This window comes from Parasteatoda tepidariorum, chromosome 4 (assembly GCF_982258835.1).
Source record: "Parasteatoda tepidariorum strain Cologne lab strain chromosome 4, Ptep-v5.0, whole genome shotgun sequence".
In the NCBI taxonomy this organism is placed as follows: Eukaryota; Metazoa; Arthropoda; class Arachnida; order Araneae; family Theridiidae; genus Parasteatoda; species Parasteatoda tepidariorum.
In genome coordinates, this window is record NC_141758.1 from 40,227,004 (window position 1) to 40,248,384 (window position 21,381).

A 21,381-nucleotide genomic window follows, 5' to 3' on the forward strand; every position below is an offset into this window, starting at 1 on the left:
CGCCTCATTAACTACTTAACAAATTTCAGCATCGGTTTTGTTCCCTTCTCGCTTTAATATTTATTTGCGACTTTACATACTTTCTGAATTTATTTTTGAGATGCATAAAAAATAGGGTCATTACATAATATCTTACATATTCAACCTGAAAATTAATGGGAATAGAATTCAATCATAAGCCATTTTACGAGTAGATAGGTTACTTTTCATAATAAGTCTCGAATGCCATAAACTTATTTTCTATTATCTTCTTTCTATTATAAGTACGTCTGCTTTGAAATTGCTTCCAACTGTTTATACCCAAGCAATCGTAAAATCTTTCAATTACTGAGAAAATTTGACTGATCTTGTTCTTTGATTAAAATGATTGGGAATTATATAAACGTCTGTAGTTTGCAAAAATGCCTTATGTTTGTTACTCAACTTGATTTACTTATTACGTCTCATGTTATTTATTTCTAGGCTATCCAAAAAGTTTGTATTATATAGTTGGGAAAATTGGATTGGAAGAGAATCTTTTAAAAATATTTTCGTGTCAACTGGAATTAAAACTTTCTCACCATGCTTGGAAGATTTCCATCAATATGTATTCTATTTTGTTTGGTTTCAATCTCCATTTTCAAGTTTAGTGCAAGTGCAGACGAACAAAGACCCGTATACATTATAGGGCACATGGCAAATAGCATAGAAGACGTGATACCATTTTTGGATGAAGGAGCCAACGTCTTAGAGTCCGACGTTCATTTTTTTCCTAATGGTTCAGTAAAGGAGCTTTATCACGGTTGTCCGGGAGATTGCTTTAGAATATGTGATAAACATGTGCGATTGCCGGAATACTTGACATACTTACGGGACATAACAGATCCCTCAGCAAAAAATTCTTACTACAATAAACTGATCATGCAATTTTTTGATTTGAAATTGGATTCCTCCAAAGATATTCGGACTTCAGGGCGTGAAATTGCACGACATATATTAGATTACTTATGGACTGATGGCAAAAGAGAACGAGAGGTGAGTCTAGTGTCTGATATAAGTAATTATTAAGACTCAAAGTTTCTTGGTTTTTAAGGTTGTGTTGTTTTTCTGTAAAATCTCCAATATGCCTTCCCTTATATGCCCTCTCGAAACCAATAATTGCGAATTCGAATCCCGCTCAAGGCATGGATGTTTCTCTTTATGTGTTATTATCTGGTGTGTGAATCTGGAATGTGGCGCGGGTAATGTTGCTCGCCCCCGTAACTTAGGGTTATGTTAAATGAGCAAGCCTGCCGTTAAAAAAAAACATTGCAATATGCAATAAAGGATTTATCAAATATCAATACAAAAATTAATTTTTTTGCGCATATTTCACAGACGACTATATCCTCTGAGGTGATTTTTCAGTCATCCAATCCAGTGGCCTTTAACGACCTATTTTGATATTTTAATTTTTTTTAAATAATAAAAAAGTAAGTAATTATAATAATCATAACCTTTTTTTAATAATCTAGATAATCAATTGTAACAATCTATACCGTTTTTTAGTTAAAGCAGCAAATTCTAAGTGAAATAAAAGCTTGCATTATAATTGCGACCAGCTGCAGTCAAGGGGTAAACCGTTTAAAAAAAAAAAAAAAAAAAAAAAAAAAACGAGTTGTTAAAGGTTGCTGGATTGTAAATTCCCTCCCCGGTGGGGCTTACGTCATCGGAGAAAAATTATTCATCACATAATAACAAAAGTAACTTGATTGAAGTACAAGTATAGTTATCATTGATTTCTCCAACCATTCACAAAATATATATATTTTTAACACTGTACTGTGAAACTTGTGTAAGTTGACCACTTGTGGTGCATTTATTTCAGGATCAACTAAGAGAGGTGGTCAACTTATTGAGAGGGATGAGTCAGTATTTCGTTGCTTTTATCTATCAATTCTTATAACATGTTATTTTTATGTCACGTTATTCATGGATTTCTTTATATTATCAAACAATATAAAGATAAAAGTTAATTTTTTTAGCGTGACTTTAAAATTAAGAGATAATAATTAACAGAATGAGTTATAATTCGTTGCATAAATTAAATAGATTAAAAATATATTCCTATATGTTAGTGGTACATGTTAGATATATGCAAGAAGATTTATGTAATCAGAAAACGTATAAGGTATTATATCCTGCTGCGTTTTGAAATGTATTTTGTTGCACTGCCGACCGGCCTGTGTAGAGGTTAAGGAACTGCCCTTGCATCAGAAAGGTTCGGGGTTCGAATCCCGGGCAAGGCATGGATGTTCTTTCCTTCTCTGTATTATCTGTCCTTACTGTGGGAGCAACGTTGGCCCACCTAATATGGTGGGTTAACGTTAACTGCCTGCAGAATGTAAGTCATTCACCAGGTGGGTATTGGAAAAAAAAATTTGTTGTACTTACAATCCTATTTGTTGCAATATCCTCCAATCCATACATGGTGAATTCGGAAAGGAGTTTAACTTAGCTTTTAATACTGTTTCAAATATTCAGTCAAACTCTGATACTCAACTTAATATGATAGCATAGAAAATTTCCGGGAAAAAGTTTCTTTTCGATGGTCAACTTACACAGGGGTTAGAATAGCATTTAATAACACACCTGGACAAAGTTGAATTATTTCAGCTGCAAGATAGACTGGTGGTCAAGTTTCATGTGTTTTACTTCTTTTTATTATGCGAGACATATTCGGCTCTTTGTAATAGTAGCCAACTTTGATGGTCAACTTACAACTTACAATTTGACAAATTTCACCGTAATGGATATTTTGCATAGCTAAGAAGTATTTTAAAAGCAAGGAAAAAGAATACTTATACATCATTTAGAGATTACGCAGAATAAAAATATCTCGTCAACTCTTCGAGAAAACTTTTGTTTCGTAAATTTGGCTCTCAACCTATCGTAAATCCGTTTGTAGTAACTCTTTAAAGTTAGTTTAAATATAGGAACACTATGCGAAACCATTGGAATAAACATGCTAATTGCATGAATAGTTTTATTCAACAGACATTCAAAGCAATTGATATTTGCTTTGGATGCCTGTACACAAGCTTTACTTTCACAGAATTAATCCAGAGTTATTTATTTATTTATTGCAGGTAAGGGCACTAATTTACATAAACGAGGTGGATAAAAAAGATGCGATTGCTGGATTTCTGCAAGAATTTAAAGACAGGAATCAGGAATCTCGTCTAACGGATATTGGATTCGACGGCGGTCTTCAACACATTTCTGACATTCAAGAAATATTTCAAGAGCTAAATGTGTCGAACATTTGGCTTGGCGACGGTACCACAAACTGTTTCAGTGCTCTTCATCCAGTTCAGCGCCTGAAAGCTGAAATCAAAGTCAGAAACTCGGGTGGATTCATAAAGAAAGTTTATGAATGGACAATTGATTCGAAATTTAAATTGAGGAGTTCTTTGGATTTAGGGGTTGATGGTTTTATAACGAATGTTCCACGAAATCTGGTTGAGGTGCTGAACGAGTCAAAATACAAGAAAAGTTTTCGCCCTGCAACGGTATCTGACCAACCCTTTGCGAGATTTCAAGGATAGTTTATAACCTTTTAGTTGGAGAATTTTGTTGATGTAAAGATGTTTTTCAAAGCTCTTTTGTCATGAAAAATAAAATAAATCACAGTTTGAGAGTCTTAAATTAGAAGCAAAGCTATAATTTTAATACTAAGCTAAAATCATTTCTGATTGTCATATATCGAAGAAATTTGGTATATACGCTATATGAACCATTGTAAACTGAAATCTACAATACAAAATTAGTTCAAATTTAGACCAAAAGATGGCGCTTTTTTTATGAACAAAAAAGAATTTATTCAATTTGAGGCAGATGCCAATCATGTTGGTGGATAGAGACATGGGGGTCATTTCTATTTTACTTGTAGTTTACTTAATTTTATTTGGTCATTTTCAATCAGAGTCGACATTTGTGCTGTCTTCTGCTTCATTAAATCATTGCACTCCCTTTGTGATGAAGTAATAGATGCCCCTTCGAGGCTGAAAGTTTGATTTATGTACGTACAATGTTGATTTCTATTTTATGTAAGACCTTGAGATTATTTTCTCACCCCTCCATAAAATACTAAACTCGCGTTAATCCATGCCTTCGGCATATTCTCCCGCGCAAATAACAAATTACTGTCATTCTGATAAAATAATTTCGCTAGAATTTCTTAGTGAAATTGTTTTATCAGAACGACAGAAATTTGCCATTTGCACGGGAGAATATACCGAAGGCATGTTGCTCCTAAAGATTGAGAAACTACTCACAGTTGAATATTCTATTTTGTTTTGAGCGTGTGCTTGGCAAATTTAATGCAAATGGATGCCTGCAAGTGACGTAAAGTGGATATCTCGATCCTGATTGGTTGTTGAAACGTGGCATTTGTTTCGTGAGCGAATGTTCTTTCCATTCTATTTCGAGTAAGCCAAGCACTTTAAATATCAATTTTTTAGAGACACGTTCTATATTCTTTCACAAAGATTTTAATTCTTTCACTGTATATTTCTTACTTAACACAAAGACAGAGACGAAACCATGTAGAACATAAACTAATTATGCATCGAAGTTGCCAGGTACACTAAGCAAAAGTACATCACGGCTATAAATAAATGCATTATCAAATAATAAATCTAAGTTAAGTAAAAGACGCAGACGAGAAAAAATTATATTTCAATGAATTCGAAGTGAGATACAGCGCTGTATTTAATGAGCTTCACCTTCACATAAGTTCTTCTTCACATAAGTTAGAATATTAACACGCTGAATGCGACGTAATTTTACATGGCTTTCCCGTCTGGCCAAACGGTAAATAACTACAAACTCAATTTCCAAATATTAGACAGATTTTGCTAGTCTATTAAAAGGTTTAGCATGACATATCTGATTTAAGTGGTGAATTATATAAGCCTGGACTGTAAATTTAACGATTGGTTTTAATAAAGGACAATACACCATAGAATGTCCTCAACAAACGACGGAACGATTTATTTTAGTTGATATCCAAATTTTTTTATTATAGGAAGCTCACTATAGCACATCCTCAACGAATGAAGTAATTATTAACACAAACATTAAGAAGCGCTAGCCAAATTGGCGAGCTATCCTGACTTGGCGACAAAACACATTTAGATACATGACATTTAACAAAGCCTACGAATTGTTTAGAAATAATGGTGGATAAAATCTACTACATTGAATTTATTAAACCAACAATCCCAATTGATAAATTACCACTTGAAAATATTTATTTGCTGAGTACATAAATAAAACTATTTTTGTGTGTTCTATATTGCATTAATTTCTTCAAACCCCTTCAATAACGATAATAATATTAAAAAATAAATTAAAAATTTACTCGAATTATGTGTTTTGAATAATCTTGGCTTCGCTAGTCACCGATGACCCCCGTGGCACTACGAGCAAACTCAGTGCCGGTCACCGGTGACCCCCCATGGAATTCAACGTGTTAATATTCTAACTTATGTGAAGAAATTTAGCTTAACTTTAACACGCCATTTGATTTGTGGGTGATCTTCTTGAATTGTAAGTACCCAATTGAGCCTATGCTATGAATTAGAGTAGCAAGTCTGTTGCGGCACAAATTTTCACGATCGTATTCGCGAATTATTATTGCTTTCTTACAATGGGAGACATTTTTGGTTCTTTAAATTTTTCCCTTAGATATTAACAAAAATTTAGTACTTCCCTAAAACTGAAAAATCGTTAAGTGATGACATGAAAATAGTTCAAAGATAGTCCTAATTCCGTCTTTCTATTCTCTAAACTAATATTCTTGAAGTGCACAGAAGGGAAGAACCAGGAAATGAGAGAATATTTATGTTGAAATTTTTTTTCGTCTTTTTATCTGCACCATATTTATCTTTTGTTATTTATGCCATGTCTACGGATTTCTGTATTTGTGGTCCAGAGAAATTTTCGAAATTTCTCGAGAACATTCGGCGAATTTCGGACTTTTTTTTCCCAAGCTAAACTTGAAACAAGAGAATGTTTCAATCTAGTTCTACTTTTCCAAATTGTGTTCGAATCCTCATGCGCGCGATTCTTTCACCAGATGGTCGAATTCGAACATTTTTTTTCCTAGGAGGTTTTTTCTAGAGTTCATGAATTAGACCGGCCGACTTATCATTTATTTTTGGAGCAAAAGCTTTTCCTCCAATAATGAAGAGCTAACATAAGCACATAACATAACATACTAATTAACAATTCGCGATCGCAACACTCGAGTACGCCCTCTAGCGGGAGTCTGTAAATATCAGACATTAATTTATCACGTTTTCATTTAGTTCCATGAAAGTCATTGGCCATGACGGACGCCATTTTCTTAGCTGCAAATCAAAATCAAAATTTCCCTAAGGAAAAGCTGAAGAACTTGAAAAAAATCTCCAGAATATTAGTAAATCTTTCAGGAACAGAACACGCCAAACATTTGAAGAAAACTTCCTCAATAATTTTTAATTTCTATTATCAACAAACTTGCAACTGATGACTTCCGATTTCGGATACTGTTACAGATGTGTGTATTAAGGTAAAATGCACTTCTTCTGTCTTCAATTCATTACGAATTAAAGTGAAGTCAACATTGCTTTCGTCATTCCAGTGAATAAATATGAATTCAGAACATACAGAATTGTAATAGTTATAGAATATTCTTCTTCGTTGTAGAATAGTATATATTTCTCTATCCATATAATTCGGAAAACAACAATAAAAAATTATCCAAGTTACTTGAAATAGTGTCATTTGTGCTGATTCTTAATTAATTTTAATCGTTTTCTTGGTAAGTATTTTTTAGTTTTGAAAGAATAAGTTCAACTAGAATTCAGCTATTCTGTGTTTAGCTACATATTCAAATTCATATCAACTATAAAATTTTGCTGTGTAGCCTGAGGATATCCTGATTTGCTGTGTAGCCTGAGTTATCTAAAAGTAATGAAGGGATAAACTATGTATCTATTATTTGAGAATAAAGTTTTCAAACAAGGAACTTATCATTTTGGAATTCTCCGGGAATTATAAATCAGGTAAGTGCAATGATTTTTACAATAAAAAATTTGCTTGTAAATATTTTTTTTTAATTTGATGATAGTTCTCTACAGAATGCTTTTTTACGTCTGATTAAGAACTATAAGAATAAAAAGAGAAACAATATGGAAGTTTTTTATTTCAATATGAGGAATTTTTAAAATCGTTTTTTTATCCTAAGAATTCTTTATTTTACGTTTTTTAGTTTATAATTTTTTGATAAAAATTGTTAAAATAATCGTTTTGAAAAATTAAATGGTATAACATTATGTGTTAATGTATACTTCTTGCATATTCTAATGTTTGAAGTAATATGATTCTAAAAAGTATGGAATAAAAATTCGGTACTTACGTAATAACGCCACCGCAACTACAGATTTGGCGGTTTTTAAGTGCCACCAATCTACACCAATATTTTTGCGACAAATCATAAAATGAAATACTTTATTTAAAATCAAAGTAGTTTATCGGATTTCGGTGGACAATGGGCAAAATATTTCGCTCCTGAAAAAATTAAATTGCATCTTGTTCTATTTTTGGCAAATCCCAAAGAAGCATTTTCGTAGCACTAAAAGATATTAACAAAAATCGAAGAACAAATCATTTTGGAATTCTTCTGATTTATAAAGCAGGTAAGTGTTAATTTTTATAAAATAAAAAATTTTACTTTTAAGTAATTTTTTTCTTATTTGATGATAGTTTTCTATAGAATGGTTTTCTGCGTCCGATTATGAATCAAAAAAGAAAAAACATGAAAGTTGTTTATTTTAATGTAAGGAATTTTTAGAATTGGTTTTTTTTTTTTTTTTTTTTTGTATCGTAAGCATTTTTTATTTTACGTTAACTTAACATAATAACTTAACATACATAACTTAACATAACATTAACTTGCGAACTTGTTTGCTCCAATATTGCTTGATAGGTCTACAAGCGACTAGGGACAGGACGATTCCATAATACAAACGGACTTAGAAAATTTAGAAAGGGGAAAATGAGCTCGATATCGGGAAAACGTTGCTGGTGAGCAAAATATCGCCTTATTTTAGTGCCAACATTAGAAGTCAAATTTTGGCGGGATTTTCTGAAAAAAAAAACTTAACTAGGATCATCAAAAAAGAAAGAATTGATTATTAGGCTTTACAGAGAAGACAGTCAGATTTGATTTTTTTTATCTTCAAGGAACGTTTTTGATGCAGAGAGGTACGTACCTCAGTACTGTTCACAATTATCGGTCGCTGTTCCATCAATTCTGTACATGTTGGAGGAGCGTGAGGGGGGGGGGAGATCATGAAAAGAATTCCGTATATAAACCGGGCAGTGGCACTTGACCTTAAAAAAACATCAGTGTAGGGTATACCGGGCAGTGGCACTTAACTAGACCTTGTATATATTTCAGACATTTACCAAAAGTCTAGTCAACTAGATCTAGTATAAGTGCCACTACTCGGTATACCCTGCACTGGTGTTTTTTTTTAAGGTCAAGTGCCATTGCCCGGTATATATTTCCCGGCATACCCTACACCGATGTTTTTTTAAGGTCAAGTGCCATTGCCCGGTATACGCTACACTGATGTTTTTTAAGGTCAAGTGCCACTGCCCGGTATATATTTGCCCGGTATACGCTACACTGATGTTTTTTTAAGGTCAAGTGCCATTGCCCGGTATACGCTACACTGATGTTTTTTTAAGGTCAAGTGCCTCTGCCCGGTATATATTTGCCCGGTATATCCTACACTGATGTTTTTTTAAGGTCAAGTACCATTGCCCGGTATACGCTACACTGATGTTTTTTAAGGTCAAGTGCCATTGCCCGGTATATATTTGCCCGGTATACGCTACACTGTGTTTTTTTAAGGTCAAGTGCCACTGCCCGGTATATATTTCCCGGCATACCCTACACCGATGTTTCTTTAAGGTCAAGTGCCATTGCCCGGTATACGCTACACTGATGCTTTTTAAGGTCAAGTGCCACTGCCCGGTATATATTTGCCCGGTATACGCTACACTGATGTTTTTTTAAGGTCAAGTGCCATTGCCCGGTATACGCTACACTGATGTTTTTTTAAGGTCAAGTGCCACTGCCCGGTATACGCTACACTGATGTTTTTTTAAGGTTCAGTGCCATTGCCCGGTATGTATTTGCCCGGTATACCCTACGCTGATGTTTTTTTAAGGTCAAACCATTGCCCGGTATACATTTGCCCGGTATATATTTGCCCGGCATACGCTACACTGATGTTTTTTTAAGGTCAAATGCTATTACCCGGTATATATTTGCCCGGTATACCCTACACTGAATTTTTTTTAACGTCAAGTGTTATTGCCAGGTATACATTTGCCCGGTATACGCTACACTGATGTTTTTTTAAGGTTTTTTTAAGGCCCGGTATAATTCTCACATTTCATACTTTGCCTAAAAACATCCAGCATTCTATACAATGCCGGCGTTTCATACTTTGCCGGTCACATACATATATTAAGATCTAACTAACTTTAAAGTAAAAAAAAATGTAAAAACAGAAGCAAAACAGATAACAATGATAAAAACAAAGACATAACGAAAAAATTCAACAAATAACATTTTTTATGCGAGTTCGAAAATGACAGCAAACGTCGCAAAAAATAAACATAGCAACAAATGCGAACGGTGACGGTAAACCTTTGAAATTTAGCCAATACGCCAAGGAAGCGAACAAAAAAATCCCCATTATTCTCAGTGTAATTACCCTCTTTCCCTATTTTTACTCTTCCGACGAAACTCTTAAGTTTTTAACATTATGGAATCGTCCTTCCCCTAGTCGCTTGTGTCAGCTCTCATAGTATAGGAGCCTTAGTTTTTCCCCAATGGTTGGTATGACGTGTATGTCAAGTTTCAATGACATTTCTCGGGCAGAACGTGCATGACGCGAGTCTAATGGTCTTGATGACATTTTTCCTATTAAGGACAAGATTAGTGTTTCGATTTGTTTCAAATATAGCAAGACGTTGAAGAATATTATTAGCAACTACAATTTTTTCTGTCAAAATTTAATGGAACTTGAGGATATCTGTTTGTGTAAACAATTGCATTATAAAGATTTTGTTGATAAATATCATGGACACATTGTAACGGGTAACCTTGACCTTGTTACTGATAAAAATCTAAGATTGCTAATGGGACTTGGTACAAAATTTAGACCAAGAAGAAATTATAATTTGCCTTTTATCATTTCCTCAATTAGTAAAGATTTAGACGGCTTTATTACAAAGTGCACTAGGAAATATAACTGGCCCATAGAAGGATTTTTCGAATGGAAATATAAAATTTTATATAATTTTAAATTGAATTTTTTAAATAACAACACAAAATACCAAGGTTTTTATTTAAATTCTAATATTGTTAAATCTATTGAAGTATTGAAAAGGAAATTTATTATTTGTGTGGTTGATAAAGCTTCAAATAATTTTGGCTTTATGTGCAAAAAATTCTTTAGAAATATTATTGGTTTTGAATATGATAATAATGATACTTTCCTTAAGATTAACAGCTCTAAGAAAGAAATTGAAAATAGAATTTTGGCTTTTTATAAAAAAATTGGATTAAAACCAAATAGTTTTAATTTCCCATACTTATTTCCGACCATTAAATTTCATAAAACACCTGTTAAATTTAGATTTGTTACATGCTGCACAGGGTGTTATAATTCTGTTTTTGGTAAACGATTTTTTAAATACTTAAACATTATTTTAAACAAAATTATTTCTAATGATAAACATTTTATCATTAATAACAACCAAGAAGTTATTAAATATTTAAACAACACTCGTGTTAATACAATTCTTACCTGTGATTTTGAAAATCTTTTTACCAGTATTCCTCACAATAATTTAAAAAATATTTGTATTGAAATTTTTGAACATTATTTGATTAATGAAGGTATTGACAAGGAAGACTGGATTAATTTATGCAATGTCAACATTTTTGAAAATTATCTTTTTAAAGGTATTAGTTTTTACAGGCAAATTAAGGGTATTTCTATGGGTAATAGTTATTCAAGTGCATTCGCTAATATTTTCCTTCACTTTTATGAACATAAATTTTTACAGAATAATTTTTTAAAAGGTTTTAGGTTTATTGATGATTTAATCATCTTCGATAGTAGTGATTTTGATTTGATTAATAATATTTATCCTGAAGAACTGAGTTGAATTAAAACCAATTCACAAGACTCTCATGCTTATTTTTTAGATCTTGATATAAATATTTCTAATAACAATAATCTCATAGGGGCAGGCCCGGACTGGGATCTAAAATCGGCCCGGACATTTTAGAGATATCGGCCCTCTACTGCACATAAATACAGCGTGCGCGAAGCTTACGCGGATCCTAAAGTATCGTTTTTAGGCATTTTTTACTTATAAATTCTCGTAAACGTAAGTTAATTTATCGAAGTAAGAAAGTAGATGAAAATTGCTTAATAATCCTTTATAGAATATATTTCAATTCAAAATACATGGTTCTTATGAGGAAACATAGGTTGATAAAATCAAAAAGAAGGTAAACGATGAAGAGTAAATAAAAATATTTATTATACTACACATACACGAATGATTTATGTAAAAAAAATTTTAAAAATAGATTTAATGCTTCTTCAAAAGTCATTAAATTAAAATTAAGTTTAACTTTGAAGAGGCTCACTATTTTCTGCCACATGATCGATTATGTCGTCGCTATCTAATTTCATTAATAGATCTTTTTCCATTACCATGAGAGTATTCAAATTATCAGAAGATAAAGTACTCCTCATTCGATTTTTAATTACTTTTAATGTGGAGAATGATCTTTCACAAACCACCTGAGTTTTTGACAATGTTAGTAAAAATTTTAATGCTAGACTAATTAAATTGTAAGAATTGGTCAATAAATTGAATCTCTGTAACATCTTGTAGCAACAAATAACACAATATTTGAACGCACTGCGTGTCTCACATTTTAGACTTACTTCTTCTGTTTCCAAAGTAAAGTCGTTATTATCTTCATTTCAATGATCTTCTGTGATTATTTTATAATCTTCTAAGTCTGAATTTTTTGTTTTTTCCATTGTAAAGCTAAATTTCTAAGTTCAATCCGAAAATTTTCACCTATAGCTGTTTCGTCAAATTTTAGCAAGAGTTTGCTTAGTTCGCCAGATTGAAGCTTTCCATGAAGCCATTTAGTTCCCCAGATTGAAGCTTGGTGAGACGTTTTTCAGGGAAACGCTTCGGATCTTGATAGGAAAAATCGGCGTACAATTTTCCATTTGCTGGAAATCGGCGTTCCATTGACGCTACAACTGTGCTGAAAATAATGTTATTGACGTTTATCTTAAATGCAAGGGTTTCATCATCAAAAACTGTTTCATTCGACGCTGTTTCACCCGGCATCAATTTTCTTTCCTTCAATCTTTTTTGTGGAAACTTTGTTTGAATTTCAGTTTCTTCAAGTTCCTTATTTGCGCGAATAATAAAATCATCTGTTACTTTTTGTACACCTTCAAAATCTCTCACTATTTTTTTTAGTTTTGAACACGTTTTGATACCATTCCAAAAGTTTTTAAGATGTCTAAACCAGAAGTTTGCAAATATTGGGAGAGTGGTGTAGTTAATTCAAATATTCTCGAGAATATTTTGACGGTGATTACTGTTTCATATTTGCAAAATGATTCTAAAAATATGTTTGCCTTTGCACGGATATTTGGCTTGAAATTTGATTTTTGTTGTATAGTTTCTAAACTTGTAATCAATGTGACATATAACGGCTTAATAGTTGAATCTGAGTTTGAAAATTAACCAAAAATTTTCTTTAATGCGGAATCTTTGGACCACCAACGTGTTTCTCCAATAGTTGCGAGCCTTTTTTATTTTATTTCCGTGCTCGTTACTTTGTTCCCAGATGTTCATGCATTGGTATGATTCACGGAAAAATACTGCGACGCTATTTAGTAGGCTGAAAAACTATGCACTTTCAATTAGTGCCTTCGTGGTATCTCCTAAAGCTAAATTTAAGACATGTGCGTAACACCAAACATGAATTTGACCAGGGGACTCTTTGGAAAGTCATGAAGAAAATCCTTTATATTCAACTTGCATATTTGCAGCCCCGTCAGTTGAATTACCGATGCACTTTGTTATATCTATATTACAAGACTTTAAAACTGAATCCACTAAAGAAAACACATTCTGTCCAGTTGAAGATTTATATACACTCTGCAACAGCGAGAAGTCTTTCATATACACGATATTTCATATATTTTTTTCAATAGAAACCTTATCTTATTTGGTATCATTGAAGAGAGTTTTCGAAAAGAAATAACTTTTACTTAAAATATTTTTTAATATCTCCTACTATTTTCAAGATAATAGATAAGAAAAAATACATATTAAATAGATTTTTTTCGTCATAATGTCTTTTACCTTCATTGAAACACATTTGTGCTTTTCTTCCCATCTTTTATAAAAGTTGAAGCGATTTTGATAGTTTAAGTGAATTATTTTTGATAAAAATGATAAATTGAAGTAAATAATCAGAATTTTTTCGTATCTATTATCTTGAGAACAGAAAGAGATATAAAAATAATTTCAAGTAAAAGTTACTTTTTTTCGAAAACCCTCTCCAATGATGCCAAATAAAATATAGATTTCCATTTAAAAAATCAAAACTGTGTTCAAATTCCGGTACTTCCGGGAATTAGCAATATCACTATTGAATTCCTTGGGATCGATTTAGTTATTAGATTTTTTATTTCAAATCGGTTATTTGCTCCATTCTCGAAAAAAAAAATGGGTGGCGCACATGTTCTGAATCACCCTGTATTTTAAAACAATAATATTGCTACATATATCATACATATGTTATTTAATATTATTATTATTTGCGCAATATTATTTGAAATTCATGCAATGTATAAAAAAAAAATTGCGCTGCTGCTCGGTCCAACCGGCCCTCATGCCAGACCGGCCCACCGGGCATTTGCCCGGTCTGCCTACTGGCCAGTCCGGGCCTGCATAGGGGTTTATGATAACAGGAAGGATTTCAATTTTAATGTTATTAACCTTACGCATTTTTATTCCAACCTTTATTATAAAATTTTCAAGAATATTGTATTTGGTCAAATAATGAGATTCAAATTCATTTGTAATAACCGTATAGATTTTTTGACCGCTATTGAGGTATTAAAAAACAGTTTAACGAAAAATGAATTTCCTTTCAACTTTAATAATTTTGATGTTTTGATTAAAGAAATTTTAAACAAATTCTATTAACTTGGCCGATATTGAAGCCCGTCTAAGCAGGCCTAGACGGTGAACAATTTGGTTTTCATCTTGAAATTTATTGGGATTTTGTTTTCATTTACAAAAATTTATTGGGATTATGTTCTCTTTTTCAAAATATTTTGTTGGGATTTTTCAGACAGATGGCAGCACTTGGATTCTATTGCTCTTTAATTTGTTTATTTTTATCAAGGTGTCAGCACACTATTTTTGACTGTAACTGTTTTGAATAACGGTTTTTTTGATGTCTTCTAAGTGTTTTGTATATTTGTTTCAGTAAAGGTGATTATATTGCAAATTTATATGAATTTAATAATGGTAAATATTTATTTCTTCTAAGTGTTTTGTATATTTGTTTCAGTAAAGGTGATTATATTGCAAATTTATATGAATTTAATAATGGTAAATATTTATTTAATGTGGTAATTAGTATTATTATTATTCTTTATGCTTGTATTTTCATTAGGGGCCTCGGGGCACTGTTAGTTTTGGCTTTGCCACTAACAACAGAAAGGCTCCTGTGTGTTTACAGACAGTGTGTCCCCTGATGAAGTGCTGCTCTGTAAACACACAACTTTATTTAAATTTTATTTAAATTATATTTAAATTATTTTTGAGTAAATTTATATCATTACTAGCGAGTCTAAACAAGTTATAGTCTAAACAACTAGTCCTCCCCCCCAATACTATCTTGAGGAAAAGAATTTTTAATCCGCGAAATTGCGGAAATAACTTAGATATTTTTCTAAAAAATAGTAAAAATCTTATAACGAAATGTCTAATTTTTATGAGCTCATACAATGTATCTAATAATTATGAACAACCGTTACAACTCACAGCAACAGATCTAAAAAAAGTTTTTCGCTAAATTGCTATTTCATAAGACGAAAGAGACTTCGAAAAACAATTTTAATGATATTTTGATTTTAATAACAATAATCTAGATTTAAGAAGTGTTTTTTTTCCTAAGTGATTGCACCCAATCTTCAGAAAGGAGTAAGGAATTCTAAGGAAAAAAAATCATTCATTTGTAATTGAATTTTCATAAATAAACAGATTATTATGAGTGTTACTTTATTCGAGCAAACTTACTTATTTAATTTAATTTTATTAACTTATTTATTATTTAACAAACCTATTTATTTAAAACGAGCATTGAACATCTAAAAATATATTCTATCTCTTCTATTAACCTTTAACTTTTTACTGGTTTCTTTTTTTAAAACTTTTATTATTTTAAAATGAGAGACTTAATAAGACTTCTTAGACTCAAATAAATTGATAAATTAATATACAAATGCAGATGAAAAAGAGTGACTTGAATGAACAAATTCATAATTTAATAAAATTATTTTTAAATTTTAAACGTGACTACAAGCCATCACAATTTTGATCCTCTGCAGAGGGGATGGCTTCGGTAGCCCAACGACCTGCTCGCGAAGTCGAACACTTTACGGTAGAACAGTTTAACGAGGACCAATACCGCACTCCCTCGGTCCCTACGCAGATTGATCCAAGTGGTCACCCACCAGCACACTGACCGTTGCCAGTGATGCTTGACTTCGGTGATCTGCTGGGAACTATGTCTTAACGATCAGTCCACTGCGGGACTAATAAATATTTTTGTAAAAGCAGCGTTAGTGTGTTTTCCTCCTGGACATCTTTAACTGTTAATCTTGGACTGCCCGTTACATGATTTCGCAGACATATTTGAATGCAGCTCAGACACATTCTGTGTAAATTCTTTTGATGATTGAACAGACATTAAGCAGCCAATCGAGAGCAATATTAACAATTTCGGATTGGTACAATGGTGTTTGAAGGAAATTTGTAAGCTGCATCATACACCAGCTTCGGATTCACAAGTTCATACATGAAATATGATTTGAAAGCTTGGCCTTTTTTTACATTTTACATTAATAGTGAATGAATCATCTATATTGCATGGAAGACAGCCTACGGTCTTATGCAAGTTATTGGGTACGTTGACAATGGATCCTTTTATCCCTAACTAGTGATCAACACCCTGTTCCCGTATTTGCGTCCCGCAGTGGACTGATCGTTAAGACACGGTTCCCAGCAGATCACCAAAGTCAAGCATCACTGGCTGCGGTAAGTGTGCGGGTGGGTGACCACTTGGATCAGTCTGCGTAAGCACCGAGGGTGTGAGGTATTGGTCCTCGTTAAACTGTTCTACCGTAAAGTGCTCGACTTCGCGTGCAGGTCGTCGGGCTACTGAAGCGAGGGTGCCATCCCCTCCGCAGACGATCAAAATTGTGATGGCGTGGTTTCGGATCATCCTCAGGGCTGTTTCCCAGACCGTCGCCAATAGCCCATTGTGCAGCTCTTGTGCGACGTAAATGAACTACATCAACGTTCCCGTATTTGCATGAAAGGGGCTCGGAAAGTCACCATTCGCTCTTCGGTAGAGTTCAATTCTCTCAACCACTTTGGTACTTTTGTGAGGGACGGGCTTCATGCTTGCTTTTGCGAACGGAATCCTTTCGTTTATGTGTAACGCTTAAGGTATTCCCGTCTACGCTTTTTGGCTTGAGCCTCGGTAAGTTTAGGTCTTGACATCGTTTTTTTTTCTTGCTTCAACTCTAACTTTTGGGACCATGTCAATTAGTTAGGACCCTCTTCATTTGTGACATTCACCTGAATTAGTATTGAAAACGATCCAGTTTGAACTGTAGGTTAGAATTTCTGATTCTTAATTAAAACAAAAATATCGTTCAAATGATGAAATTATCTTTTATTCACAACTCAAGAAGTATTTATGGGATCTCTCTGGTCCCATATCTCAAAAATAAACTCACCAACTTAATGCATAACAAAACTAAAAGTGAAAAAAGGAATTCTAAAAAAAATTATTAAACTGCAGAGGTCGCCACAGCAACGCATGGGCACTGCTACTCTTAATTACTGTAGTTGAAAAGTGAGGACGTCATGAAATCGAAACCAAGACCCATTTTGTCAATGGGTAAAAAAAATATCTTTTACTGTAATATGCACATCTGTAACAGTATACGATCATGGAATCGGAAGTCATCGGTTGCAAGTTGATAATAAAAAGGTAAAAATTATTGAGAAATTGTTCTTCAAATGTTGGGCGCGTTCTATTTCAGAAAGATTTACCAATGTCCTGGGTCATTTTTTTTCCAAGTTCTTCTGCCTTTTCCTTAGGGAAATTTTGCTTCTTATTTGTTGCTAAAAAAATGGCGTCCTATTCCGCCAATGCTTCTGATAGAACTAAATGAAAACTTAATAAATAAAAGCCGGAAAATATACTACCCGCTAGAGGGCGTGTTCAAGCGTTGAGATCGCGAATTAAGAAATGATTGTTGTTGTAGTTCATTTACGTCGTCCTAGAGCTGCACAATGAGCTATTGGCGACGGTCTGGGAAACATCCCTGAGGATTGTCGAAGACGTGCCATCTCAATTTTGATCCTCTGCAGAGGGAATGGCACCCTCGCTTCGGTAACTTGACGATCTGCACTCGAAGTCGAGCACTTTACGGTAGAGTAGTTTGACGAGGACCAATACCGCGCAACCTCGGTCCCCACACAGACTAATCCAAGTGGTCACCCACCCATACACTGATCACAGCCAGTGATTGTGGACTTCGGTGATCTGCTGGGAAACGTGTCTTAACGATCAGTCCACTGCGTGACGAAAAATGATTGAGTCACGAATTTTGGTTAAATGAAACGCTCGAAATTATTCTGAGATTTTTCTTATACCTTACAAAAATACGTATGAATAAACATAATTTAAATTCTTTTGGTTTGTATGAAGATCACGAACTTTCCGATTAAACCGATTTGAAACACTCTGCTTAGCTTGTTATCACGGAAAAAAAAGACTCCCGTGACCAAAAGCTATAAGTATAATCCTAGAAGTAAGTATTGTAAAAAATGTATTTTCAGTAACAGCAACAACTTAAATAGATCTGCAAAGCAGATCTTACTTAATATCACTTTTGTTTTACTTAATATCACAAAAGTTTGCTCAACGTAAGTTAATAATCAAATTATTCTTATTATTTTGAACGTGTTAATAATAAAAAATTACCTGTGAATTGTAGTTTGTATAAACCTTAATAACAAGACCTAACTTATTAGTTCGCACTCTTAAATAAAATGAATGAGTGAATTCTCCTACTCAAAAAAAAGTGAAATTTTTTAAACTCAACTTGAGTTTACACCTATATTTGAGCAAAATACTTGTTTTGCGTTAAATCGAACTTGAGTGGCAGATATTTGAGCGATACATGAGTTGTTTTCGTTCAAGCATGAGTGAGTTATTTATTATTTATTTATGTGCGAGCTATAAGCTGGAATTTGTATTGTTTTATTTTAAAAAGCAAACGATAATAAATCTAAGTAAAATTGTTATGTTCTACGAGCTAAATAAGTTAAGTATCATTTTTATTTTAAGTTTAATTTTTTCTTTCGCATTTGTTAAATTAGCTATTTTCAGCGTTTTCAAATAAAATACTATTAATAATACATTTAAATTATTTTTCAAGCAAAATTATATAAAATTGAAAGTGTTAAATGTGGACGATTATGGAAAAAATCTGATTCCATGCTAGAATCTTTATCAAAGCATGTGGTGATATAGCTGTAAAGATTTTGAAAAAAATTTTTAGATCTCATTTTAAAATTTTAACTTTTTGTTTTAATATAATAGATTTATATCCATGCTTCAGTTTTGTTTTTATGGATTATTTCGGTACAAAACATTTGTAAATAATTAATTTTATATCATTCTATACTTTTATAAAAGATCTTTTCGAAATAATCTATTGTTCATACAGTCTATTGTTGTTGTTGTTAATTTACGTCGCACTAGAGCTGCACAATGGGCTATTGGCGACGGTCTGGGAAACATCCCGGAGGATGATCCGAAGACATGCCATCACAATCATACAGTCTATACTTGCTGTTATTAAAATTGCCTTCTACTGATAAAGTTAATTGTCTTTATTTTATGAAAGTTTACATTTCCAAATTCATCCATTTAAATCTGTGTCTTCAGATCTTCAGAGAGGTCTATACATTTTATTATAAATATATCAGTTAAAAGAAAATGGAAAATATTACATTTAAAAAAAAATAGTATTTTGAATTTTTCTGTTTTTATTTTGTTTTTAGTTTTTATTTAATCAAATTTCAGAATTAATACTAATTTGGGCCGACCAGGTAGCCGAGTGGTTAGCGTGTCTGACTGCGGAGTCGATGGTTGCGAGTTCGAATCCCGCTCAGGGCATGGATGTCTCTTTCTCTCTGTGTTTTATGTCCTTTCTTCTGTGTGATTGTGTGAATGTAACCCGCCCTATAAACGGGTTTGTGGTTGTATGACGTGGGCGACGCTGCTCCATCGCCGTGGCTTAGCCATAGGTGCTCACTGGGTAATGATAAGAGAGTAGCAATCCTGGCATTTCTGAGGCCAATGGGAAATAGACCCAAGTGCCCGCCATTAACCAACAAAAAAAATACTAATTTAGTATTTCATTAAGTATTTATCCTGTTATACAAACTATTTTTCTTTCGCTGTTAGCATAAAATTTCTTTACATATTTTTTAACATACATCATCTAGTTCGACTTTTGAAGCAAAATTAAAATATTTTAAAATAAAAAAGTATAAATTAGATTCCTAGTATTTTGTTACATTTATTAAAAATAATTTTATCCTTATATTCCAGTTCTTACATAGTGATAAGATTCAGAAGAAGTTCCCTTCAGAATGTGTCGTAAGATTTCCTGGTGTAAGAATATTTAACAGATTTTCCTATTAATTTTATAAAAGTGAGGGGGCGAAACTGTAAATGTGCCGTTTCTCTAGGTTCTTAATAGTACAGTTATTTTTAATTACATGTACTACATAAAAATGAAATATTTCGTGACTGAAAAAGGATTACCACTACGGTTAAATCATATGCAACCTATGATTGAAACAACAGAGACTATTTTTTTGAAATTTAAACTTAAAGAGGTTTTAGATTCAAGGCAAATCAAGAAAAAAATCTGAATGTTGATAACTGTTACGTCAAGCGATCAGGTATCATAATTTTGATCTAGTTGCGCTTGTAAGTCATTTTGATTTATGTTGCTAAGTTAACTTTCAAGAAATTCTATGGCTGGCAACAGCATTTTTTATTTTTAATTTGTTTATTTTTATTTCTTTTAGAATTTGTTATTTTTAAACGAAATGCTTTTTAACCTAACTGAATTCTTTGCCGACTGTTCTCTCTATATATGAAGAAAATAAAGTAAATATTTTAGTGTTGTGAAAAGAATCTTATTTAGTTGTACCAAGTACTTCATTAACATTAACATTAAAATAAGTAGTCTGATAAACGAATTTTTGTCAAATCAGAGAGGACTCACTCAATTCTCAGAGAGGACTCTTTCTCATTCAATTGAAAATAAATTTAGATTTAGACGATTCCCTCAAATATTATGAATTTTATTAAAAAATTTTTCCCTCTATAAAGTCCCGCAGTGGAATGATCGTTAAGACACGGTTCCCAGCAGATCACCGAAGTCAAGCATCACTGGCTACGGTAAGTGTGCGGGTGGGTGACCACTTGGATCAGTCTGCATAGGGACCGAGGGTGTGCGGGTTTGGTCCTCGTTAAACTGTGCTACCGTAAAGTGCTCGACTTCGCGCACAGGTCGTCGGGCTGCCGAAGCGGGGGTGCAATCCCCTCCGCAGAGGATCAAAATTGTGATGGCATGTCTTTGGATCATCCTCAGGGATGTTTCCCAGACCGTCGCTAATAGCCCATTGTGCAGCTCTAGTGCGACGTAAATTAACAACAACAACAACAATTATCCTCTATTAAAGAACAACTTTAATTACTTATATATAGCACAGTTTACAACGATTTGCTTTTCAAATTTTTTTTTAAAAAATGTGCGATTAATTTTGAATTGTTTTTTTTTTTTTTTTTTTTTTTTTTTTTTTTTAAATTTTATTCAATATTTCTAAAGTTATAGCTAAAAAACG

General features: G+C 32.9%; 2 protein-coding genes across 6 annotated transcripts in view; both read left to right on the forward strand.

The window, feature by feature from the left end:
* The window catches only part of LOC122270755 (dermonecrotic toxin LcsSicTox-betaIC1-like), a 56,543-nt gene that overhangs the window by 19,859 nt on the left and 15,303 nt on the right, over window positions 1-21,381 (forward strand). The window contains exon 2 of one of the 5 annotated variants that reach the window (XM_087160958.1): window positions 20,075-20,137. The exons of 1 other annotated variant lie outside the window; for it this stretch is intronic. The gene's annotated coding sequence lies outside the window, so the exon portion shown is untranslated. Of the gene's footprint in view, window positions 1-14,692; window positions 14,764-18,175; window positions 18,379-20,074; window positions 20,138-21,381 lie in introns of those variants that run through there. 3 more of the 5 variants (XM_087160960.1, XM_087160959.1, XM_087160957.1) reach the window with 3 other exon arrangements.
* Window positions 406-3,666, forward strand: LOC122270757 (dermonecrotic toxin LgSicTox-alphaIC1-like). Its single transcript, XM_043049369.3, has 2 exons — window positions 406-1,014; window positions 3,108-3,666. The coding sequence occupies exons 1-2, from the start codon at window positions 562-564 to the stop codon at window positions 3,564-3,566; spliced, it is 912 nt and encodes a 303-aa protein (XP_042905303.1). The 5' UTR covers window positions 406-561; the 3' UTR covers window positions 3,567-3,666.

What these genes read in the sequence shown, in the direction of transcription:
- LOC122270757 (XM_043049369.3), top strand. Translation starts at nt 562, where the DNA reads ATGCTTGGAAGATTTCCATCAATATGTATTCTATTTTGTTTGGTTTCA. An exon ending in ATGGCAAAAGAGAACGAGAG is followed by an intron (nt 1,015 to 3,107) that starts GTGAGTCTAGTG and finishes TATTTATTGCAG; the next exon opens with GTAAGGGCACTAATTTACAT.